The sequence below is a fragment of the Pongo pygmaeus genome, chromosome 11 (assembly GCF_028885625.2).
Source record: "Pongo pygmaeus isolate AG05252 chromosome 11, NHGRI_mPonPyg2-v2.0_pri, whole genome shotgun sequence".
Taxonomy (NCBI): Eukaryota; Metazoa; Chordata; class Mammalia; order Primates; family Hominidae; genus Pongo; species Pongo pygmaeus.
Genome location: NC_072384.2, coordinates 14,018,505 through 14,044,588, shown reverse-complemented (window position 1 = coordinate 14,044,588; position 26,084 = coordinate 14,018,505). Strand labels below are relative to the sequence as shown.

Sequence of the window (26,084 nt, the reverse complement as noted above, 5' to 3'; positions counted from 1 at the left end):
CTATGATTGTTAAGTTTCCTGAGGCCTCCCCAGAAACAGAAGCCTGTACAGCCTGCAGAACTGTGAGCCAATTAAACCTGTTTTTTTTTTTTAAATAAATTACCCAGTCTCATGTAGTTCTTTTTCTTTCTTTTTTTTTTTTTGAAATGGAGTCTTGCTCTGTCACCCAGGCTGGAGTGCAGCAGCGCAATCTCGGCTCACCGCAACCTCCATCTCCCAGGTTCAAGCAATTCTTCTGCTTCAGCCTCCCGAGTAGCTGGGATTGCAGGCGCCCACCACCACACCTGGTTAATTTTTGTATTTTTAATAGAGACGGGGTTTCACCATGTTGGCCAGGCTGGTCTCAAACTCCTGACCTCAGGTGATCCACCTGCCTCGGTCTCCCAAACTGCTAAGATTACAGGCGTCGGCCACCGCGCCCGGCCTCAGGTAGTTCTTTATAGCAGTGCAAGAACGGACTAATACACTTGGCTATCAAAATGAAAACAGGCAGGGTCCCTCCCCACCTCTCCACATCCCTGTCTTGTCTGGAACTGCCTTGGGTAATGCTCAGCCAGGACCAGCACATTACACAAGGCAATGTCCACGTGCTGGGATCAGCAAGGATGAGCTTTCTGTCTCAGGGGTAAGAGTAAAGACTCTAACCCTGCACCACCTCGAGGGCTTCAGGCTCACTTTCTGTTTGCTTGAAGTCCGCGATGTGCTCACGAAGTCTGCACTCCGAGGCCTCAGCAACAGTGTCCTTGAGCTGAGCTTCCAGCTACAAAACGAAGATGCACTTGTCATTAACACAAAATAAGCACGGCCTTACCAATTAGATCTTCCCCAAAGGACTTGTAAGAGAACAAGACCTTAAAGGACCTTTGTATTTTTTCACCCTTTATCAAATCTTATCACAAATTAAAGTTTCAGAAATACACGCAGGGCTCAGCTGAAGTGGTTGGTTAGTAATAAAACAAGTTTAAATTCGAATTTAAGTTGATATTTTGAGATGAGATTTCAAGAAAGGGTACTGATTTGTGAAAACAAGTACTTCTGATTTCTGTAGAACACTGATTCATTTTTTAAATGGACAATTTCAGACACACACAGAAGAACAGAAGAAGAGAGAGTAATGAACCTCCTGTGCCTGGCACCCAGCTTTGACAGTGGAGAGAGGACCCTTTTTTTTTTTTTTTTAGACAAGAGTCTTGCTCTGTCGCCCAGGCTGGAATGATGCAGTGGTGTGATCTCAGCTCACTGCAACCTCCACCTCCTGGGTTCAAGCGAATCTTATGCCTCAGCCTCCAGTTTAGCTGGGATTACAGGCACACACCACCTCGCCCGGCTAGTTTTTGTAATTTTTTTAGTAGAGATGGGGTTTCACCATGTTGGCCAGGCTAATCTCAAACTCCACCTCAGGTGATCTGCCCACCTCAGCCTCCCAAAGTGCTGGGATTACAGGCAAGCCACTGTAGTCGGCTGACAGCGAGCAACTTGAGCTGAGCTTGCTTCATCTCTGCCTACGCACAAACCATTTGAGAGCAAATCCCAGGCAACGTATCACTGCATCCGATGTGGAATGAATCCTTAGTTAGGGGTTTCATTAACTTGAGTTGTAACTGGTTGCAACTACAAATATATTTAGGTTGCAAAATAAACTAAGAAGAAAACAAACAGATATCTTGTGGCTAAACAGCAAAGAGCCCTGAACTTGTGCATGTGCTTTCAGACCTTCTCATTTGTGGGATTCATTAAGTAAATTTTAATAGAATTTTTTTGAGACAGATTCTCACTCTGTCGCCCAGGCTGGAGTACAGTGGCACAATCTCGGCTCACTGCAACCTCCACCTCCCAGGCTCAAGTGATCCTCCCACTAAGCCTCCTGAGTACTTCATACTAGATGTGCATGCCACCACACCCAGCTAATTTTTTGTATTTTTGGTAGAGATGGGGTTTCACTATGTTGCCCAGACTGGTCTTGAACTCCTGAGCTCAATCGATCGGCCCACCTCGGCCTCCCAAAGAGCTAGGAGTAGAGGTGTGAGCCACTGCCCCTGGCCTTTAATCAAATTTTAAAGTAAGCATTGCTTAAAACATGTCACTTATCGACAGCAGAACATTCAGAATACCTAGGGCAGCAGTTCTCAAATTGTGGGCTGAGAACCTTGGGATCCTGAGACATTGTCAGAGAATGAATACCCTCTACTTACTGAAAAGGGAATTTTTAAAACTTAGTACCACAGGAACCTCTTTTAATAATTAATTAGCTATCTGTGGGAACCAGGAGTTCTTCATGTACTTCATCCGGAACAGTGTATCAAAACAGATTGAGTGCAGAAACAGACATGAGAACCCGAGCACATTCTATTAAGCCAGATATTAAAGAAACATTAAAAAATATAAAAATGCGGCTGGGTGCGGTGGCTCACGCCTGTAATCCCAGCACTTTGGGAGGCTGAGGAGGGCAGATCACTTGAGGTTGGGAGTTCGAGACCAGCCTGGCCAACATGGTGAAACCCCGTCTCTACTAAAAATACAAAAATTAGCCGCATATGGTGGTGCATGTTTGTAATCCCAGCTACTCAAGAAGCTGAGGCACGAGAATCGCTTGAATCCGGGAGGTAGAGGCTGCAGTGAGCGGAGATTGCGCCACTGCACTCCAGCCTGGGTGACTCCATCTTAAAATAAAAAAAATGTAAACATGCCATTCTTCTCACTAGATTTTTAAAGAAATAGTTACTTTTCATTATAAATGTTACGTGAACATGTAATGGGTTTTTGTTGTATTGAAAGAATTCTCAGTTTTGATTTCTGCCATGGTGCATATTGAGAGCTGTAATCTACATAAGTAGAAGCTCTTTGGGATCCCCAATAATTTGTAAGAGTATAAAGGAGTGCTTAGGCCAAGACGCTTCAGAAGCACTGGTCTAAAGCAAGTGGCTTGAAGCGTCCTAGACTATGATTTGCCTTTCTACTGCCACTGGCCCTTTATGGACTGCAGTTGCTCTTATTCAATTAAGCTGGGCCATATCACAGCTCAGCATAAATACCCTCTACTTACTTAAAAGGGAATTTTAAAAACTTAGGAATAGGAACCTCTTTTAATAATTTCACAAATAGACATTGAGGGATGAACACAAAATAAATGCTTGGCAGATCAACTTACTTGGGTTTACATAAAACTTAAGATGATTTTAAAGTAATTTACATAATGCAGCCTAAGTTTTCAAAGATGTTTTATTAAGGTCATACAAAAGTCCAATCAATGCCATCGCTGAAATATCTAAACAGCTGCCTCCCTTTTTTTTTTTTTTTTTTTTTTGAGACAGAGTTTTGCTCTTGTTGCTCAGGCTGGAGTGCAGTGGCATGATCTTGGCTCACTGTAACCTCCGCCTCCCAGGTTCAAGCAATTCTCCTGTCTCAGCCTCCCACCACCATGCCTGGTTAATTTTTGTATTTTTAATAGAGACGGGGTTTCACCATGTTGGCCAGGCTGGTCTCAAACTCCTGACCTCAGGCCATCCACCCACCTCGACTTCCCAAAGTTCTGGGATTACAGGCGTGAGCCACCACGCCTGGCTAAATAGCATCCTCTTTCTGAGCTTCTTGGATCTTCAGATCTCCTGCCTCATTGTGTCAACTTTCTGCATGGCTACTTCCATCTCCTCCTCCTTGTCCCACACCTTCTGCTTCTGGGAGTAGTGCTCTGCCATGAGCTCATTGAGCTCCAAGAACTCCTGCAGGGCCAACTTTTGCTGCTGATGGGCATCTTTCAGTTCTTTGGCTTGGGATTTCAATATCTCTGAACCTTCAGCCAATTGCTGAAAAAAAAAATAGATGTTTTATGTTTGCTTAACAAAGGTCTGGAAGGCTGGACATTTAGTCTTACACTATATTAAAGAGTTACAAGTGATAGCCAATGCTGGTTACGGATTAAAGCCACAGATGGGAGAAATCCCCTGCTTGGAAAAAGCCCTGTGCTCACCTCACCCCAGCCAAACATTCAATGGGAAGACCACCTGGGCTCAGGTGCTGAGCAACAACCCCACATCAAGAAAGACCCTGCAACTGCATGGAGTAGCTTACAGCAGGACAGCTGGCTCTGTAACGCCAATCTCTGCCTGAGGTCTTCTACACAATTGCAAAGGTGAATAAAGCATTTGGGCACTCAATCTAGTTACTTAAACACAAGCAGAAGCAGAAAAAAATACATAGGCAAAGTGCTGAAGATTTAAATCAGGCCAGGCACTCATGCCTGTCATCCCAGCACTTTGGGAGGCTGAGGTGGGAGGATCACTTGAGCCCAGGAGTTCAAGACCAGCGCCTGGGCAAAATAGTGAGACCTCATCTCTTAAAAAACTAAAAAAGAAAGAAAAGAAAATTAAGAAGAAAGAGATTTAAATCAAAGACTCCCTGGGTGGAGGGCCACAAGTAGGACTTACCACAAGTTCAGCTGCACTGACAACCCAACCTTACCACTTGCTGCACTGATGACCCTGACCTCCCTGCAGCTGATCTGGCCAACAATCTGGCTGTTTAGTCACTGTCACACTTGCTGGACTAAGACTGGAAGTGACGAGACCTGGAGCAAGCTGGCAGGGCAGCTCCCACATGGGGAGGAAAGGCCTCCCCAGGCCTCTCTGGGTCCAGCTCAGAGTCACTGTGACTGTGTTAAGCAATGAGACGCCGCCCAGCCCACACTGCACTCCCAGACAAGTCACGCAAGAAGATGATACCACAGATGATCTTAAGAAGCAATTTGGGTTTAAAATATGCCCCATTTTAGAGGACAGATCACAAACTACAGGTCCAAGGACTTCAGTGTATACATGAATGTATTTTAGAAAACAGAGCCTATGCAGTGAACTGAGATTGCATGACTGCAGCCTGGTGACACAGAGAGACTCTGTCTCAAAAAAAAAAAAAGAAAAAAGGAAAAGAAAAAAGAACCTAATTGTGTTATTACTATACTTAACGACATTTGAATATAAAGTTCATGCATCTTACTAAAAACCAAATTTAAAAGGAGTTATGGCCACATTTTAACATATGTCCTCTTTTGCAGTTCCCTGTCATTACTAAGATGCCCCTTCTAAGAGCAGGGGGCATGGTGTAGAGAGAAGGGCGAGGTCACTGGTGTCAGGCGCAGCGTGTCACTGCAGATAACACAGTGCCCTCTGGACATCGTTCCTCATTCAGAATGGGCGGGGTGGGGGAGTTGTTGCTTACTTTGCGGGGTTGAACTGGAGATGGCAGATGATGACTGTGAAATGGGTGCCTGCTGCAGGCAGCACGCTGAAAGGCACCCATGGCAGGGAGCCAAGCCCAGCTAGCTGACATGGGCTGTGTAGCAACTGGGCACAGCAGGGGCCCTAGAACCAGGCTTGGCCCTGGTGTCCTGCATGCAGCAGGGACAGTCCATGAGCGGGAGTCCCAAGGAGGTGTTTAAACATCTGTATGAACTGAACCTTACAAAACTCTGCAAAGCCTCTTAAGCCTTTCTCACCCAGAACCGAGCTGCCTACCTTGTGCAGGTCCTCCTCCTGCCACACCATGCAGTGCTGCTTCTCTGGCCCCCGTAGCTGCTGTGTGAAATCTTGTCAAGGCGCCGCCTTGTCCTCAAGTTGTCACTCAAGCCTGTTTGAATATGAGCAAAAGAGGAAATAATTTGTGTTCCTTTCTGTGTAGCAACTATACGTTAACGTTGTTAGCTGACTTATTGAAATGACTTAATAATTCACAGGACTCTTTTTTTAGTGCTGTATACTAAATAAAATACACAAGGCAGCAATACTTAGGGACCAGAAACACTGTTTACTACAAGTCAGTTATGGAACCATAACTTACAGTAAAAATGGGCATGTCCAAGGCTCAATTTTTCTTTTGCCATTTACAGTAGAATAAACAGTTTGTTGCTAATTTTCTACACTCTCTACTGGGAATATGTGTTACTTTTATATTCAGAAAAATAAATATTGCAGTCATGTAGCATATAATGATGTTTCGGTCAACAACGGACAGCATATATATAACAGTGGTTCCATAAAGTTATAATACCGTATTTTTCCCATAGCTTTTCTGTGTTTAGATACATAAATCCTTGCTGCACAGGTCTGTAGCCAAGGGGCAATATGCTATACCATGTGGCCTAGGTGTGCAGTAGGCTGCACCACCTTGGTTGGTCTAAGAACACTCTGTGATGTTCTCACATCAATGAAATTACCTGCATTGTCGAGAACGTATCCCAGCCGCTGAAGGATGCATGGCTGGACTGAAGAGCACCGTGTAATGTGGGCTACAGCTGAGTTCTGTGCATGATGTGGTTGGAGCCCTGAGGAAGGGGGGGCTATGGACTGAATGGTGTACCCCCACTGCCAATATTAGACGCTGAAGCTCTAATCCCCAATGTGACTGTAGTTGGGGACAGGGCCTATAAGGAGATGATGAAGGTTAAGTGAGGTCATAAGGGTGGGCCCTGATCCAACAGGATTCGTGTCCTTTTAAGAGACCAGAGAGCTTGGGTGCTACCTCCCTGTGGGAGGACATGGTGAGAAGGTGGCTGCGTGCAAACCAGGAAGAGAGGCCTCTGGGGCTTTTAGCCTCCAGAACTGTGAGAAAATAAAACCCTGTTGTTTAAGCCACTCAGTCAGTGGTATTTTTTTAGGGTGCCTGGGGCTAATACAGAAGGATTACCTGCCTCCTGGGGAGAAGAGGCAGGGGGCCAGTGGCTGCCTCTGATTTTCCCGGCTGTCCGCAGAACTCTGTCCCTGCCCCTCCGCCTTTTGCCAAAGCATCTTTCTAAAGGAAGACCTGATTGCACTGTTCAGAGGTCCCCAAAGGCCACAGAAAAGTCTCAACTCCTGGACCTCGTGAGTCCCATCCCACCGGGGGAGCTCCCTCTCTCTTCTCTGCTCTCCGCTCAGGAGGGAAAGTTAAGGGCCTGCTGGCCACCCTCCAGGGAGATGCCATGATGGGATGCTGCATCCTGGTGATGAGCTGGGGGTAAGCCAGCACGTCTCCTCCAGGGCTTTTCCCAGAACTGAATACACACTAAGATGATCTTTAGGGATGGAAGAATCAAACTGGGAAGAATCACACACCTGTAGTCCCAGCCTACAAGGAAGGCTGAGGCTTGGGGATCACTTGAGCCCAGGAATTTGAGTCCAGCCTGGTCAACATAGTGAGAACCGATGTCAAAAAAATAAATAAATTAAAAGGAAGAATCAGGTGACTGTTCCAAACTCCTCCAAAATGGGTATTGGGTCCCGACTCTGCTCTTCCCGGGACAGGGGTGTGCCTTCCCCTTTCCTGTTGGCCATAAACCCACTCCCTCTCACTAAAGAAATAAGAAAAGAAAAAGTGTTCACAGCACTGTGAGTTATGTGAGGTGTGCAGAATTTATCAGGCCCAGAGAGACAGGAATATGGACTTCAGTCACACGCCTTGTACTCATGCCCTGGGGTGACTGTTTAAAGGCATTTTGTTCCTGACTAGCTCAACCCATTATCTTCCTGTTCCTGGAATTTGTGATATGAAAGACAATGTAGACAATGTAGAGACAATAAATAGCTTTTTTTTTTTTTTTTTTTTTTTTTTTTGAGACAGAGTCTTGCTGTGTTGCCCAGGCTGGAGTGCAGTGTGCTATCTTGGCTCACTGCAAGCTCCACCTCCCGGGTTCATGCCATCCTCCTGCCTCAGCATCCAGAGTAGCTGGGACTACAGGCACCTACCATCACGCCCGGCTAATTTTTTGTATTTTTAGTAGAGACGAGGTTTCACCGTGTTAGCCAGGATGGTCTCGATCTCCTGACCTCGTGATCCGCCTGCCTTGGGCTCCCAAAGTGCTGGGATTACAGGCGTGAGCCACCATGCCCTGCCTTCTTTTTTTTTTTTTTTTTTTTTGAGATGGAGTTTCACTCTATTGCCCAGGCTGGAGTGCAATGGCATGATCTCGGCTCACTGCAAACTCTGCCTCCCAAGTTCAAGTGATTATCCTACCTCAGCCTCCCAAGTTGCTGGGACTATAGGTGCTCACCACCATGCCTGGCTAATTTTTGTATGTTTAGTAGAGACAAGGTTTCATCATGTTGGCCAGGCTGGTCTCGAACTCCTGACCTCAAGTGATCCACCTACCTTGGCCTCCCAAAGTGCTGGGATTACAGGCGTGAGCCACCACGCCTGACCCAATAAATAGCTTACGTTATTTTAATATAAATTCCTCAGGCTAGGCCAACTGAGGTGGGAGGATCCCTTCAGGTCAGGAGTTCAAGACTAGCCTGGACAACACAGCAAGACTTCCTCTCTAATTTCAAAATTCTTGGTAAACAACTTAGGAACTGCCTCTTCTTTTCCTTTAAAAACCCACTTATAACTGCTGCCAATATATTAAGACAACTTGCATCTCCAGGGTTGCACTTCTCAAACTTGGCCCAAATAAACTCTATTTTTTTTTCAAGATGGAGTTTCGCTCTTGTCGCCCAGGGTTGAGTGCAGTGGCGTGATCTCAGCTCACTGCAACCTCTGCCTCCCGGGTTCAAGGGATTCTCCTGCCTCAGCCTCCTAAGTAGCTGGGATTACAGGCGCGCCCCACCATGCCTTGCTAATTTTATTTTTTGTATTTTTTGTAGAAACGGGCAAGGTGGGACTCACCACGTTGCCCAGGCTGGTCTCGCACTCCTGACCTGAAGCAATCCTCCTGCCGTGGCCTCCCAAAGCACTGGAATTACAGGCATGAGCCGGTGTGCCTGGCCCAACCTCTCCACTTACGTTAATTTTGCCTCCTTTCTTCTTCTTCTTTTTTTTTTTTTTTTTTTGAGACGGAGTCTGGCTCTGTTGCCCAGGCTGGAGTGTGCTGTGGCCCAATCTCGGCTCACTGCAACAACTGCCTCCCAGGTTCAAACGATTCTCCTACCTCAGCCTCCCGTGTAGCTGGGATTACAAGTGCCTACCACCAGCCCGGGTAATTTTTGTATTTTTAGTGGAGACGGGTTTTCACCATATTGGCCAGGCTGGTCTCGGGAACTCTTGACTTCAGGTGATCCACCCGCCTCGGCCTCCCAAAGTGCTGGGATTGCAGGCGTTAGCCATCGCGCCCGGCCCGTTTTCTCCTTTTGGGTCACAAAAGTGATTGAATCCTGCCATTTCCCGGGTGCTGGGTGGGAACAGGGAAGAGGGGGATAATTGCGGTGCTGCTGTGACTTGGGTAGATGGCGGGAAGGCCTCTCAGAGGCGGCCTTGTTTGCAAAGATCTGAATTAGGCAGGGAGAGGAGCAGACCTGGGGCAATCAGGGAGGGGGCAGTGGCACACTGGGAGCAAGGCAATGTTCCGCAACCCACAGAGGCAGCGCAGTAGCAGTCCCAACCCTGGTCAGAAGACACCCCGGAAATGCCTCAGCAACCGCGCAGCCTTTGATGACCCCGCTGCCTTCCCGCCAATCCTGCATCCAATCAGAGAGCGTCCCCACTACACGTGTTGAGCAAGGACCAATCAGAACTGGGACCCGGCCCCCGGCCCGCCTCCGAGGAACTCTGAGCCAATAGCAGCCTCGCACCGGCAGGCCAATCCCTGTGCAGCGCGCGCGGGCAGGAGGTTGCAGTTGGGCGCTCAGCAGCTGTGGCAGCCGGTTGAGGTCAGGAAGTAGCGTTGGGCTGAAGCAGCGGAGTTCGCCATGGTAAGGCCCGGGTCACTCCCGCCCCGCAGATGCCCAGGCAGACGAAGTTGGCCTCGGGTGGACAGAGGGACGTTGTTGCGGGCCTGGGCGCTGAGAGGAGGCCAGAGAAGGACGCAGGGTCTAGTGCGAGACAGGAGGACACGGGATCGTCTCCTGGATCTGCGGGTCCCAGGGCAGGGACGGCGGCTTTTGTTTTAGATGAAGCTGCCGGCCTTTAGTGGACGGGGACCATTGACGGTGTCCCGTCCCCCAGAGAGCAAATAGTGGTGTCGCCTCCCGACGACGGGAGGGCGCTGCTCCTGCTTCACACGTCTTTGTGCTACTGGAAACGACTGAGGAGCCCCAGGAGCCTTCGCTGACGGGGTTGGGGCTGTGGACATTGGTCGGATGAGGAATTAAGGCTCAGACGCTGCTGCAACATTGCCTCGTCCACCTAAAGGCAACCGTTAGGCCAGGCGCGGCGGCTCACGCCTGGAATCCCAGCCCTTGGGGAGGTGGAGGCGGGCGGATCACCTGATGTCTGGAGTTCAAGATCAGCCCGACCAACATGGCGAAACACAGTCTCTACAAAAAAATACAAAAATTACCCGGGCATGGTGATGCAGGTCTGTGGTTCCAGCTACTCGGGAGGCTGAGGTGGGAGGATCAGCCAAGCCTGGAACTTTGAGGCTGCAGTGAGTCGTGATGGCGCCACTGCACTCCAGCCTGGGCCACAGATACCCTGCCTCAAAAAACCAAACAAGAAAAGCAACCCATTAACATAACAGATTCCCAAGTCCCAAGTCTGAATAGCTGTGGTTTGTCAGTTATCCTTTTTTCCTTTCTTTTTCTTTTCTTTTTTTTTTTGAAACAGCACTCAACAAATGCTCTGTTGCCCAGGCTGGAACACAGTTGCAGGATCACGGCTCCCTGCAGCCTTGAACCCCTGGCTTCCAGCAGTCCTCCCGGCCTAGCCTTCTGAGTAGCTGGTACTACAGGTGTGTGCCACCACACCTGGCTAATTTGTAAATTTTTCATAGGGACAGGGACTCACTGTGTTACCCAGGCTGGTCTCAAACTGGTCCCAAGCGATCCTCTCGCCTCAGCCTTCCAAAGTGCTGGGATTACAGGAATGAGCCACCACACCCGGCTTGGCAGGGTTTAAAGAAATCACCAAAGGGCAGTGCAGTGTCCCAGCACTGATGACGTCTGGGAGCCATTACACCCGTAGGCTTCAAGGGGTAGAGAGAGGGAGTGGTTACAAGAAATTGAGAGGGTAGTTTTATGAAGAGGGCAACCTGCCAAAAGTGTGGCCTTGAGAGGGATTCAGGTCACCCACAGCAGTTGGGCAGGAAGGGGCCAAGGAGGGAGTACCCTGGTGCTGCTTTCCTCCAGCTCCCCAGTATCCCACTGATGCCTGCCATTGACCAAACCAGCAAGAAGCCAGAGGGCGAGGAAGGCCTCTGATGCTGTTCTCAAGGGTCAGCCTTCTAGAGCACAGAGCAGGTGGTGAATGATGGAGGGGGTAGATCTGGGGGGCAGAGAGAGGACACACACTGAGCACCTGGGCTTGGACCATGGTGACCTGGGACCTACTCTGTATTTCCTTACCCAACCCAACTACCTTATCCTTTGATCAGGACATAATCAAAAACTGCTATATATTCTTCAGAGAATTACTGCGACTGGCTATAATGTGGGGTTGATTATTGACATTACATGGCTTCCAAGTTTTAAAATAACCTAATTTTTGTGTAGTGGCAAACAGGTTCTAGGGCTACCTCTAGAACTTAGTAGCTAGTATGGTTTACAGCAAGTTAGTTTTCACAGGGATAAAGGGATCAGTCACCTAACCCTCCTAGGAAATATCAATTGTGAAAGCGCCAGATACTGAAGCACTATATAAATATTAAATTAGAATATTTTGCATGCCATATAGTTTCAAGTTGCCTTGAAATGAATGGGTTCACATTTATGTTCCGGTTCACAGCGCGAGTGTATCTCTATCCACGTGGGGCAGGCGGGTGTCCAGATCGGCAATGCCTGCTGGGAACTCTACTGCCTTGAACATGGAATTCAGCCCGATGGTCAAATGCCAAGTGATAAAACCATTGGTGGCGGGGATGACTCCTTCAACACGTTCTTCAGTGAGACTGGAGCTGGCAAGCACGTGCCCAGAGCAGTGTTTGTGGACCTGGAGCCCACTGTGGTCGGTAGGTACCTGGGCACTGGATGGCAGCTTTCCTGAGAGGGTGGGAGAGCATTGGTAAAGCCCTGTGTGGGCTCCTTTGAATCCTGCTGAAAGGATGGGATAGACAGGCATACGCCCATGGCATTGTTAGGAGAGAAACTGAAAGGTTCGTGATGAAAGTGTCTGTGAGACTCGACTCCTCATTTAGGAAAACCTGACCTACAGGGAAAAGCTGCTTTGCCAGCAGTAAGATGGGCTGTGAAGAGATTCCCTTGTGGCTGCCTCAGCCCTGGCCAGGTGGCCCTGCCTGCAGGGTGCAGTGGCATTGGTTCCCTCCCGAATGCTGTGTACTCTCTTATGCTGGTGCACGAGAGTCTTGACCTCCATCTTAGGCATAGAAGGTAAGTACAGAACAGTCATTTGCTTCCTTCAGATTAGCAGCCTGAGTTAGTTTCCAAGGAGAGCTACAAAGAGGCAGCACCTTTCAGCGGCCCCCCAGGAGATGACAGCATCACCTGAAAGCCTGTGGGACCCAGGTCATCCACGGTGCCCTGATGGGACTGCCCTGCAGAAGTCACACTGACCTGGTGACTGCCCAGGTTGTAAGAGTTTTTAACTTATAGCCTTTGATGTAGCTACACGTAGGAAAGAATTATGTACCTGCGTAGGAGTGCAAGAGCTTATTTCCTTTCACTGGGAACTGGTCGTGCTGACATTTATACCACAAGCTGAGTTTAACTTCGTAGAGTCATAAATTGCATATGCAGTTTGGTTATCACACAGAGACATTTTCTACCAGACACTGCCACTGTTGACCTATGACATGTAGGTCATGTACTTTGAACAGCATGTACTCTGTAGAAGTGCACAGTCCTGGAATGTGTCCATCTTGGTGAGTACAGGCCTTAAAAATTCACAGCACACACTGTCTCTTTTGTAGATGAAGTGCGCACAGGGACCTACAGGCAGCTCTTCCACCCGGAGCAGCTGATCACCGGGAAGGAAGATGCAGCCAATAATTACGCCAGGGGCCATTACACCATCGGCAAGGAGATTGTTGACCTAGTCCTGGACCGGATCCGCAAACTGGTAAGAAGAGAAGGTTTCATGTGGCCATTGTCTTGCATGGGAGGGTAGTTCTTGGAATGTGAAAGGGAGGTCATTTTATCAACACTTAGACCAGCATCTTGGCCGGGCACGGTGGCTCACACGTGTAATCCCAGCACTTTGGGAGGCTAAAGTAGGTGGATTACCTGAGGTCAGGAGTTTGAGACCAGCCTGGCCTACATGGTGAAACTCTATGTCTACTAAAAATACAAAAATTAGCTGGGTATGGTGGCACACACCTGTACTCCCAGCTACTTGAGAGGCTGAGGCAGGAGAATTGCTTGAACCCGGAAGGCGGAGGTTGCAGTGTGCTGAGATTGCACCACTGCACTCTAGCCTGGGCAACAGAGCAAGATTCCGTCTCAAACAAACAAACAAAAACTTAGACCAGCATCTTGAGTCCTACTGAGTCTGCAATGGCGATTTGTCCATAGATCTTTGCTTTTCTTTGCTTCAAAGTGTACTGCGTGTTTATTATGGATGATTTGAATCCATATCAACTCTTTAGAGGCAAAGAGAAGTGGCCCTGGCTTGTTGGAGGTTGGTGGTGTGGCTTCCATGGGCATTGGCTCACTTTGTCTGGTTTCTTTCAGGCGGATCTGTGCACAGGACTGCAGGGCTTCCTCATCTTCCACAGCTTTGGGGGTGGCACTGGCTCTGGGTTCGCATCTCTGCTCATGGAGCGGCTCTCAGTGGATTACGGCAAGAAGTCCAAGCTAGAGTTTGCCATTTACCCAGCCCCCCAGGTCTCCACAGCCGTGGTGGAGCCCTACAACTCCATCCTGACCACCCACACGACCCTGGAACATTCTGACTGTGCCTTCATGGTCGACAACGAAGCCATCTATGACATATGTCGGCGCAATCTGGACATTGAACGTCCCACGTACACCAACCTCAATCGTCTGATTGGGCAGATCGTGTCCTCCATCACGGCCTCCCTGCGATTCGACGGGGCCCTGAATGTGGACTTGACGGAATTCCAGACCAACCTAGTGCCATACCCCCGCATCCACTTCCCCCTGGCCACCTACGCCCCAGTCATCTCAGCCGAGAAGGCCTACCACGAGCAGCTGTCTGTGGCCGAGATCACCAATGCCTGCTTCGAGCCAGCCAATCAGATGGTCAAGTGTGACCCTCGCCATGGCAAGTACATGGCCTGCTGCATGTTGTACAGGGGAGACGTAGTCCCCAAAGATGTTAACGCGGCCATTGCCACCATCAAGACCAAGCGCACTATCCAGTTTGTGGATTGGTGCCCGACTGGATTTAAGGTATGACTGGGTGATGTGGAGGCCTTTCAGCAAGCAGCAGACGCACAAAATAACACTGGCCCTGAAGGCCCGCATCCTTTGGGGAGACTATCCCTGTTCCATGGGCTAGGCATGTGGGCATCAATTAGTGAACCAGAGTTGATAATTGATTCAGTTATTTTTTTTTTTTTTGAGACAGCCTTGCTCTGTCGACCAGGCTGGAGTGCAGTGGTGCGACCTCAGCTAACTGCAACCACTGCCTCCCGGGTTCAAGCAATTCTCCGGCCTCACCCTCCCAAGTAGCTGGGATTACAGGTACCCGCCACCACGCCCGGCTAATTTTTGTATTTTTAGTAGAGACAGGGTTTCGCCATGTTGGCCAGGTTGGTCTTGAACTCCTGACCTCAGGTGATCTGCCTGCCTCAGCCTCCCAAAGTGCTGGGATTACAGTTGTGAGCCACTGCACCCAGCTCAGTGATGTCTTTTGAACTCCCTTTGTGAGTCATCACACTATATATCTGTGGTGAGCTTTATTTATTTATTTATTTTTTGAAACAGGGTCTTGCTTTGTCCCTCAGGCTGTAGTAGCGTGATCTTGGCTCACTGCAACCTCTGCCTCCCAGGCTCCAGCAATTCTCTCACCTCAGCCTCCCAAGTAGCTGGGACCACAGACATGCACCACCATGCCCGAGTAATTTTTTTTTTTTTTTTTTGAGACAGTTTTGCTCTGTCACCCAGGTTGGAATGCAGTGGCGTGATCTTGACTCACTGCAACCTCCACCTCCTGGGTTCAAGCAGTTCTCTGCCTCAGCCTCCCAAGTAGCTGGGATTACAGGCACCTGCCACCACGCCTGGCTAATTTTTGTATTTTTAGTAGAGATGGGATTTTGCCTTGTTGGCCAGGCTGTTCTTGAACTCCTGGCTTCAGGTGATCCATCCGCCTTAGCCTCCCGAGTGCTGGATTGGATCCCAAGTGTAGGCATGAGCCACTGCACCCAGCTAATATTTGTATTTCTAGTAGAGATGGGGTTTCGCCATGCTGGCCAGGCTGGTCTCAAACCCCTGGCCTCACGTGATCTGCCCGCCTCAGTCTCCCAAAGTGCTGGGGTCACAGGCTTGAGCCACCACACCTTGCCTGATGTTGTCATTTATAGAACAAGTTTGCTGATCCCTGCTCTAGTTGACCCTGTGCACTGCTGCCAGGACCTCAAGTCATGTTATTCCTGAGTTCTGAAACTTGGAATGCTTCCCCTTTGGTTACTACCTTGGAATGTCACCCCCTACTTAGGCAGGCACATGGACCACTTCGACCACTTCCTGCTGCTGTGGTAGCAGCATTCATATGACTCTTGACCCATTATTTGCTATCTTTGCATATCCACAGTGGCTTGTTTTGTGGGTCGGAAGTGGGTATGATGTTCCTTGTGATAGCATGGGGAAGAGTTGTGTACTCTGAATCTATCTGGGTGGAAAAAGCTTAGCTACAGAATTTAATTGTAATCTACAAAGAAGACAAGCAGCATACATTTTCAGGGGGAAGACTGTCTTCACCTGGGCACCTATCACATGTCACAGGTACCAGGACACAGCCCTATAGGTAGCTTGGGATCCCACCAGGGTAGCTACCTCTAAGGTTCCTTTCTCTATTCCTTGTCTGGAACTATCACCCTGCCTGGCGCAGAGAAGGGCTTAGTGACGTTTGTGAGGTGAACTGAGCATTCTCCTTGTCACCTACGGGGTGTCTTCTGTTTGAGGAAAAGTAGCTACCATTTCTAGGTTTGATATAAGCTTCACGGACTGCTTTCTTTCCCTTCTCCGGCAGGTGGGCATTAACTACCAGCCCCCCACAGTGGTCCCCGGGGGAGACCTGGCGAAGGTGCAGCGGGCCGTGTGCATGCTGAGCAACACCACGGCCATCGCAGAGGCCTGGGCCCGCCTGGACCATAAGTTCGATCTCATGTATGCCAAGCGGGCCTTTGTGCACTGGTACGTGGGTGAAGGCATGGAAGAGGGAGAGTTCTCTGAGGCCCGCGAGGACCTGGCAGCTCTAGAGAAGGATTATGAAGAGGTGGGCGTGGATTCAGTGGAAGCTGAGGCTGAAGAAGGCGAAGAATACTGAGGGGAGGGTGTGGTGAGTTCTCTCCTGCCACCTCCAGGATGGCTGCTTTCAAGTTGTTTGCAATTAAAGGTTCTGTATAAAATCAAGACCTCTGTGTGTCGTGCAGCTTACCTCTGCCTACAGGAGCCGGTGGGACCCCAGAGCCTGCGTGGACAGCGGTGGGGTGCCAGCCTGCCCTGCTGGCTTGGGGTTGGGTGCAGCAGGACTGTACATAAGCAGCTGCCACGGAAGTAACCTGACCAGGGGAAAACAGTGTTTCTTCAAAGCCAGGCGTTCAATGTATAGATGTCCTCAATTCTAGGAAAGCAGAGTCAGGGTTTTCAACTGAATTTGCGATTTTTCGGGCTTCTTTATTGATGGGTCATGCTGGCTAAAAGGGAGACTAAAAGTGTTGGAGGTCTGTGGATGGGGCTTGTCCATGAAGTCTCTAAAGCTGTGGGTCAAATACGTAAGGTCAGGACATTTTAGAGGGGGAAAGAATATTAACCGAGTTCCGCACAGCATTCGTGACCCACAGAAGGTCACAACACACCCATGCTGACCCCAGTGCCCCACGGTAACCTGGAAGGCAGCGTTTGCCCTCTGTGTGCACACACAGCCACCCTGTCCCTCAGCACTCTCAACTGTATTGGTAGAAAACCTCCCATGAGGTGGGAGATAGAGACCATCCTGGCTAACACGGTGAAACCCCGTCTCTACTAAAAATACAACAAAATTAGCCAGACGTGGTGGTGGGCACCTGTAGGCCCAGCTACTTGGGAGGCTGAGGCAGGAGAATGGCGTGAACCCAGGAGGCGGAGCTTGTAGTGAGCCAAGATCACACCACTGCACTCCAGCTTGGGTGACACAGCAAGACTCCGTTTCAAAAAAAAAAACCTCCCACATTTCACCTCAAGTGAAGCTTGTTGATGTCTATTTATAAAAGACCTGGCAATCCAGATACCTTTTCTCAGAACCCAGATCAGGTTCAGGAAGTTGACCCATGGTGAAGGGACCTGGTTAGTTCACTGTGGCACAACCAGGACCGGCACAGAAACTTCATTCTAAGTGTGCCTTAATATAAAAAAAAAACGGTAGAGAACATCTGACCTGGACCCTCTGCATCTCAGAAAGGTTTATTATCAACTGAAGGAGATAACACGTAGACTTTGCTGGGGACAAAGATGTGACAAGTCTGCCCCATCCTAGGTGCTGCCCCGCGTAGGGCTCTTCCCAGGCCCGCCCCCCTTGGGCAGCCTGGTAGCGCTGGGCTGGCGTGGCATCCTCTGGCTGGATCCTTCGCGGCTGCTGCGTTCCGCCAGGGCCAGTGCTCCCCCGAGGGCAGCGCTGCCTTTGTTTCTCCCTGAGGAGACACAAAGCACAATGATTAGGAACGGGCACGCCCCGTAACTGCAGCACCTGCTGTACTCGTGCTTCTTGGGCAACATTTGTGTCTACACATTTCCATCAAAGCCACTTCAGCTAGAGGCCCTGCGTCAGCCCCAAGTCCTGAGACTCAGAACCACTAAAGACAGGTCACGCCCCAGAAGCCCTTGGCAGTGTGCAGGGGACCCTTTAGGATGTGTCCTAGGAGCGAAGCCATGCAAGGAGCACACTGCCAAGGGAACATTTTGAAAGGACACATGCCATGGGCCCACTTAGGGAAAGGTAGGTGTGGCTGGTCCACACCTAGCCTGGTCAGCAAACCTAGTCTGCCCTGATGGTGCCATTAGCAGCAGCAGCAGCAGGGACGCGCTGCCTCATCCTCAAGGTGTGTTCACGCTGGACTGTACATCTGAGCTGCCCCAGATGGTGACAGGCAGGAAGTACTGCAGTCACCAAGTCCTGGAATTGGGTTTCTGATTTTGATTTTGGAAGCTCTTTCACTGTTTTCTACCTACCCAAGTGTTCTGCAGTGGTCAAGCCTCTTGCTTTTGGGTTTAGCTGCCGGATTCCATGATAGGGTTCCTGCCACAGTCTGAATGCTAAGAGACTTTCCTTCTGACCACCAGAGGCTCTCTCAGATGAAGATCACTGGTTCAGAGTTTCTTTGATTTGTAATTTGCTTACTTTACTCTTTAAGATAGCCAAGAAAAATCTGCAACCACACTTGGGCCAGAGCTTTATTTTAATGGGATGGATTTCCCTGGGCTCAGGGTGTTGACAGCATCAGCAAGACTGAGAGGACCCTCCAAGGTACAAATGTGCCCGGGTAGCAGGCTTGCCTGTGGGATCACAGCCCCCCATGTGGAGTGCCTTGGCCAGAGCTCTCCCCTGCTCTGGCCTGGCAGGGTCTGGCCCATGGTATCTAAACAGGGCATGTGTCCCCTGCCTGACTCAGTGTTGGGTCCCCCATTTCGTCCCCCCAGCGTTTCCTTTGTCCTGACTGAGGGAGTGCCTTGACCACTCTGACCTAATCAGCTACATGTTCCCCCTGCAGGCTCAAACCCTGGCTGGGGCTTGCATGTTCCCAGACACTGATACACGTTTAGGTTGTTGCCTGGAACACTGAAAGATGTGACATGTTGCTAAGCACGTGGAAACTGGTCCCACCCCAGCCCAATTCCTTGCACCCTCATAGAAACTCCACACCCCACCCCCTCAGTGCGGCGTGCCTAGGCACAACCTCTTTCCTGGCTGTCCCTCCTGAGGACACACTGCAGCCCCCTCTGTATGTAAGTTCCCTAACAAATGCTTTGGACTGACCACCCTGGCATTAAGTGTTTCTTCCTTTGGAATCCCAACTGGCTCTCATCCTGGAAAGGTTTGGGGCGGTCCCTTGCGGGAACTCCCCTGCCACCACTTTTAGGGTGACTCCAGACAAGGGTTCAGCCAATAGAACACCCAGCCTCAATCCTGGTCCTTCCCTGGCCTCTTATCAAGTGTAGTCAAATACCCTGCAATGGGAAACTGGATTCCTGGAGAAAAGATGCAACCGGGTGTCTAGGGATCCATTAGGTCATTTCTGTTTCACCATCTGTCACCTTGAACAAGCAGAGACTCCTGTGTCTGAGATGCCGTGGACCCTGGCTCTTCCAGAGGTACCTCCAGTTCCCTTTCTATGCTAATACCACAAAATTCTCCCCATACCCTGCAGCGATAGGACGGCCCTCCTTATGAGTTTCCGGGGAGTTCTTCCTCAGAGAATGAGATATTTGCTCATTCTTGCCTGGTGGTGGTGAGGGTTACAGCAGTGTCATGCTTGGAACTCTGTCAGCTTGGCACACTTGACTCAACAAAGATGGAGTCAGGGTTGCCCTGAGCCAAGGAGCGCAGTCAGGAACACGTGAGGTGGGCCACCTCAGCCCAGCAGTGACTCGTGAAAAAGGCACAAAGCAGACAATGGCCACCACACATCTCTTGTGGTACAAACTGCCATTATTCTAGTCCCCACTGACTGGTCAAGGGGCCAGGATTCTGTCTTCCATGAGCAGACGGGCCCCGCCACCCTGCAGCAGCTCCCACACTGGGCCAGCATCCTCCTCTGAGGCCACAGTCCCTCCGCAGGCCAGGCCAGACAGAGTCAGATCTTCTGTAGCCGCGGCCTAATCTGAGTGCTTAGGTGCCCATGCGCTCTCAGCTCCCCACAGCACGCGGCATGGCAGACCGCAGACTTGGGCCTGACTCAGAGCCGGCTTCCCTTCAGCTTGCCGCCATCTGAGCTTCCTCTCCTCCCCTCAGTAATGACCCAGTCCCTTCTAGAAACAAGGATGAGAGGGAAGCAGAAAAGAGCAAATAATGCTTTTTTTTTTTTTAAGAGTGGTGGGGGAGGGGGGTTTAGAGACTGAGTCTTGCTTTGTCTCCTGGGCTAGAGCAGTGATGCAATCACAGTTCATTGCTGCCCCAAACTCATGGTCTCGAGGGATCTTCCTACCTCAGCCTCCGATGTAGCTGGGACTACAAGCATGGGGCCACACCTGGCTAATAATGCTTATCTTTAAATCTGACAGAGTTGACAAACCCTGGAAATGTGAAACCAACATAACTTTAAGCCATAACTGATATTAAGAAAATCCTGGAAATCTTCAGGAATTGCGTGCTCTTGGGGTTAGTGGGGAGCCCTGTTCAGGCCTCCTCACTTTATGAAGGATGAGAAGGCCCAGAATAGAATGGCCTGCATTGCCTTGCAGTGGGAAGACCAGCTTTGCTTTGCCCTGCTCCCTCGGGAGCGGCTACAGAGTCAGACGGGCTAGACAATGGGATTGAACCAAGTGTGGCTGCAGGTTGAGGTGTGAGGGCGGGGTGACTGATGCCCCTACGCCTGGTCCCTGGAGGGCCCTCCTAAGCGCCAAGGATAGTCAGTGACCATTGAATGTTAAAAACAGCCTGGCTCAGCAGGGGTCAGTGGCTCATGCCTGTAATTCCAGTGCTTTGGGAGGCCAAGGCGGGAGGATCCTTTGAGGCCAGGAGCTAGAGACCAGCTGGGACAACATAGTGAGACCTCCATCTCTACAAAAAATTAAAAAATTAGCCAGGTGTGGTAGTGTGCACCTGCAGTCCCAGCTACTCAAGAGGAGGTGGGAGGATTGCCTGAGCCCGCGAGGTTGAGGCTGCAGTGAACTATGAGTGTGCCACTGCACTCCAGCCTGGGTGACAGAGCAAGACTGTCTCAAAAATAAATAAATAAATAAATACATAAAAAGTAAAAGAAAATGCAGAATTAGCTCAAATACTTTAATTCATCTAAAATATCCAACGTATTATTTCAATATGTAATCACTACATAAGTTATTCATAAGATGTTGCATTCACCTTTGTTCTTTTTCTTGTTTGTTTGTAGAGATGGGTAGGGTCTTGCTATGTTGCCCAGGCTGGTCTCAAACTCCGAGCTTCAAGTGATGCTCCTGCCTCAGCCTCCCAAAGTGTTGGGATTACAGGTGTGAACCAATGCCCAGCCTCATTCACTTTGGGGTTTTTTGTTTATTTTTGAGACAGGGTCTCACTCTCTCACCCAGGCTGGAGTGCAGTGGTGCAGTCACAGCTCACTGCAACCTCAACCTCCCAGGCTCAAGCAATCCTCCAACCTCAGCCTCCCAAGTAGCTGGAACTACAGATGTGTGCCACCATGCCCTGCTAATTTTTGTATGTTTTGTAGAGATTGGGTCTCCCTGTGTTGCCCTGGCTAGTCCTGAACTGCTGAGCTCAAGAGATCCAGCAGCCTCGGCCTCCCAAGGTGTGGTGGGTTTTTTGCATTCCCTTTTGCACCGGTCCTTTGGCATCTGCTGTGCATAACACATGCAGTGCAATGACCACGCCAGCCATGTGTGGCTCGAGGTTCCTGTATCAGGCAGCACAGCTCAGGTAAGACTCACGGCTTCCACACTCCAAACGTCATCTTACATGCATGCTCTGGACAACTTTTAAAACATATAGTTTCCCTAAACTTAAATAGAATGCTTGACTGAATTTATTTTTCCCTCAATGACTCCAGACTCTCACCAAGACAAGCATCACCCCTCTGTGCTTCTGGGGTTTTCTGTTTCCCCTTCCCTGTGGGTATGAGTAAATCTGGTGGTAGTTGTCCCCACAGGCCGTCTGGATGGCTGGGGGACAGGCATCCAGAGGACCCAGGGTGCCTGCTGCAGCTCACAGATGCAAGCTCGAAAAGGCCTGGCCCACAGCCTGGAGAACTCCACACCCAAGTCCTGTGGGAAATCTATGGCCTCCATGCCCCCCAGCCGGATCACTCTGACAACCCCCCTTATGTCCTCCACCCCAGATTCTGCCATTACCAGGGCAGCCGGAGCTCTGTGTGGTCAGATGCTGTAACATGTGGGCCTGAGAGCTCTCAGCATTCCATCTGTGGCCTCTGCCTCTCACTCAGCAGCACACTCCTGGTGTGGCCCCACGTCTGCCCCATTCCCCTCCACCTCCTCCTCAGGTTCCACTCTATCCCCACAGGGCCTCTGTGCCCTCATGTCCTGGCTTTCTGCCACCCAGCCTACAGGACCTGGGCTATGCTTCCAGGACAGAGCCCTCAAGGAACAAATGACCCTGAGAGGCCCAGCACTCCAGGCCACTCCTGTCCTCGGGTAAATTTTCTCGGAGCCCCCATTTGCTCACACGGCACCCCCTAATCCTCCCAGCTCCTCTATGCCTGCATTTCCAGTGCCACAACCCCCACGTACATCTTGACTGTGCCCCCCACCTGCCTCCTCCCGCCCCGGGCCTACCAGCACCTGGACAGCACGCTGCCTCTCCCACCCCCTCCCACTGCCCCAGCTCACACCTGTGGGGCTCTGCTGACCCCCTCCCACTCCGCTCTGTGTAACCCTTGCTGTTCTCTGGGCTCTGAAGCCTCCTCCCATCTCCATTGCTAGCGGTGTTTTTCTTTTTTTTTTTTTTTTTTGAGACAGGATCTTGCTCTGTTGCCCAGGCTGGAGTCCAGTCACAAGCTCTCGGCTCACTGCAACATCCCCCTCAGGCTCAGGCGATCCTCCCACCTCAGCCTCCCAAGTAGCTGGGACTACAGATGGGCGCCACCACCACGCCCGCCTGGCTAGTTTTTTTTTTTGAGACAGAGTCTCGCTCTGTCCCCCAGGCTGGAGTGCAGTGGCGCGATCTCAGCTCATTGTAAGCTCCACCTCCCAGGTTCACGCCATTCTCCTGCCTCAGCCTCCCAAGTGGCTGGGACTACAGGCACCTGCCACCATGCCCGGCTAATTTTTTTTTTGTATTTTTAGTAGAGACAGGGTTTCACCGTGTTAGCCAGGATGGTCTCGATCTCCTGACCTCGAGACCTGCCCGCCTCGGCCTCCCAAAGTGCTGGGATTACAGGTGTGAGCCACTGCGCCCAGCCCTGCCTGGCTAGTTTTTGTATTTTTTGTAGAGATGGGGTCTTGCTATGTTGCCCAGGCTGGTCTTGAACTCCTGAGCTCAAGGGATCCACCTGCCTTGACTTCCCAAAGTGCTGGGATTACAGGTGTGAGCCACCACACTGGTCTCGCTGGTGGTTTTCCTCACTGCCTCTCACTGGACTGAGTGTGATCATCTCACTTCCCTGCCACGCCCTCTGCCCTGAGAGCTGGGCCTGGCACCCAGAGCCCTGAGTGAGTGCTGAGTGAGCAGCAACATCCCCTGGAATGACAAGGACTCTGTTCCCAGTTTCTCCTTCCTGCTGGACACTTGCCCCTCAATTGCTCATCTCAGCCTGCAGTGCATACACCCCCACTTCAGGCCTGTCCCTCAGCCCCTTTCCACCCTCTCTTGGGCCTGAGTTCTGGGTGGCAGTGAGGTGGGTGCTGTCTGGAGGCTCATGCAGGAGGTGCAACCAAACACCCCTGGGCTCTCACAGGCCCCTGATCACACCTGGTGACACCTGGAAAGTGTCCCAACTCAGGAGTGAGGCGGGCAAGGGGGCTGAGTGCTGGAGTGTGGCCATGGGACCAGCACATGGCATCTGTGTGGCACTGCCCAGGAGACTCTGGGAAGGTGGGAGTCTCTGTTTCAGCCTCCAGACTTCCTGTCCAGATAGGGGACAACTTCTAAGAGGCCGAGGTGTTTGTCACGCCTGGGGCTGTGCTCTCCAACAGAGCACACCGCACCCCGGCCGGCTGTCTTCCCCTGGGGTGGGGCTCTTTACACTCACCACAGTTCGCCTCTGGGGTATGGGGGTGCTGGTCCTGTCCCCAGATGCCAGCCCGCCTATGGGGTCTAGAGACTGCCACACCATGTCTCTAATAAACCGAGTCAGAAATCGTGCCCTGTTGCTAAGCGACAGGGCAGCGGTGGCCTACATGGTCCTGCCCTTGCAGCTCAAAGCTGCTTGGGCTTCCTGGGGCCAGGCAGTTTCCATGGAAACAAGGGAGAGCACCAACCCCCAGAGATAAGCCAATAAACGCAACCTGCAAAAGGAGAGAACAGGCAGCAAGAGAGGCGGAGGGAACCCGGGGGGCCTGGAGAGAGAGGCGAGTGTGTGGCAGCCGGGCTGTGGAGCAGAACCGGAGACGCCGCAGGCTGCGGGCTGGAGGAAAAGGAGGGCCTTGCAGGGGGGCTACTGTTTCTGGCAGAGAGAAAGGATGCCTCTGGAGGTCAGAGAGAGACACAAAGAGAGCAGACAGAGCGAGGGTCAGTGAAGAGGCCAGCACACAGGTGTCCGGGCCCTCTTGGGTCAGGGGGCGTGGGTGCCCAGGCCCTGGCACTCCCCCCACGAAGGCAGCCTGCTCTCCACGCCTTCTCCGGATGCCTGTGCGGGTCTCCTCGTGCTTCCAGGCAGGGAGCCAGCTCTGGGCCTTCTTCCATTGGCCTGGGAGGTTGTGCTGCATTTCAGAGACAGCCATTGGGAGCAGAAGCAACATGCGGAGAGGATGAGCAGGGACGGAGGCTCCACCATGACACTCTTGGTCCCAGCATCTCCTCAGCCCAGTCACCACACTGGAGAGGGAGGAGGCCCTTCAGACCCCGCAGGCCTCTGCACCTGGAAGTTCTGCGTCTGACTCTCTTCCTGCAATCATCAGAGGCAGGAACTGGGCCCAGGTGGGGTAAAGGCAGGAAGACCTCTGCCTGCCCTGCTCCCTGGGCACTTCCCTGGATGCTGTATACCACAGGACAGAGATCGAGACTGTCTTTTGAAAAACAGATTTAGAGACGGGATCTCACCCTGTCACCCAGACTGGTCTCAAACTCATGGTCTCAAACGATCCTCCCGCCGTGGGGTCCCAAAGATCACAGGTGTGAGCCACGGCGCCCAGCCCCAAACCGTCTTGATTCCCGACTTTATAGGACGAAGGCCTGAGTGAAGAGGTGGGGAGGAGCTAAGCGGAGGAGCCCTACCCAGCCTGGACCACCCTGGGGCACGCACTCTGCGTCCACCTGACCTGGACGTGCCTCCTAAGGCTGGCAGCGAAGCCCGGGAGCAGAGCCCACGGATGGGCCCTGCAGGTGCTGGGCCTAGACCTACAGACAGGCCCGGCCACTCAGGGTCACGCCGCCGCTGTGCCGCGCCTGCCCCCTCCCCGCCCCCCACCCCCGCCACTGGGGCAGGGACAGCGGGTCTAGGTCTGACCTCGGGTCTCGGGCACGCTCGACGTGGGCAGAGACACGGCCGCAGGGTCCTGGGGCTCGCTCGCTAGCCTCTGCCCGGCACACATGGACTTGAGCATCTGGAAGACGGCGAGGGGGGCCACGTTCAGCTTCAGCAGGTCCACCAGGATCCTGGCGGGGACAGACGCGGGGCCGGTGAGCCCTCTCCGCCCGGCGCGGCCACCTCCCTGAAGACCCGACAAGGACGGGGGCAGGGGGCGGGGGGCGGGGGGTCCTCCCGACCAGCGGGCCGGGCGTACCCGGAGAGCAGAGGTCGGGGGTGTCTGGCGAGCATGCGGCCCCCGCCCGCTCCGCTCACTTGAACACGTCGGGGTCGACAGCACCGCCCGCCGCCTGCGCCAGCTCGTATAGCTCCATCTCCTCGGTGCTCAGCACCTTCTTCCGCCGCAGCGCCAGCTTCTGCCGGGCCGCCTCCAGCCCCGGGGGTGCCGCCGACCCCGGCCCAAGCCCTACGCCCTGCGCCGCCATCCGCGCGGCCCGCGGAAAGGTGCGCCCCGCCCCGCCGCGCCCCCTAACGGCTGCGCCCATCGCCGTCTCCCTGCAGCGCCAGCGTCTGGCCTCCCGGGCTGCACTAGCGGGAGCGGCGGGCGCGGCGGGCGCGGTGGGCGCGGCGGGACGAGACCGCCTCCGCGGCGTCATTGGAGCCCAACAGTTATTGGGCGTTCACGGTGTGCTGAGCGGCGTTCTAGGCGCCGGGAGTGGCATGGCGGACTGCAGGGGCCCGCTGCTTGGCGATCTGGGCCACCCTGATAGACTGCATT

At 51.9% G+C, this 26,084-nt stretch overlaps 2 protein-coding genes across 2 annotated transcripts; one reads left to right on the top strand and one right to left on the bottom strand.

Annotated features, from left to right (window-relative positions):
• Nucleotides 1-9,187: 9,187 nt before the first annotated feature.
• Nucleotides 9,188-16,388, top strand: LOC129032082 (tubulin alpha-3 chain). Its single transcript, XM_054479080.1, has 5 exons — nucleotides 9,188-9,653; nucleotides 11,623-11,845; nucleotides 12,764-12,912; nucleotides 13,524-14,204; nucleotides 16,006-16,388. Exons 1-5 carry the CDS (start codon nucleotides 9,651-9,653, stop codon nucleotides 16,300-16,302), a joined length of 1,353 nt encoding a protein of 450 aa, XP_054335055.1. The 5' UTR covers nucleotides 9,188-9,650; the 3' UTR covers nucleotides 16,303-16,388.
• Nucleotides 16,389-17,401: 1,013 nt separating this feature from the next.
• Nucleotides 17,402-25,962, bottom strand: LOC129032083 (mitotic-spindle organizing protein 2B-like). The gene is made up of 3 exons (XM_054479081.2): nucleotides 25,622-25,962; nucleotides 25,286-25,434; nucleotides 17,402-17,644 (listed from the first exon to the last, which is right to left on the bottom strand). The coding sequence occupies exons 1-3, from the start codon at nucleotides 25,960-25,962 to the stop codon at nucleotides 17,487-17,489; spliced, it is 648 nt and encodes a 215-aa protein (XP_054335056.1). The 3' UTR covers nucleotides 17,402-17,486.
• Nucleotides 25,963-26,084: the final 122 nt, after the last annotated feature.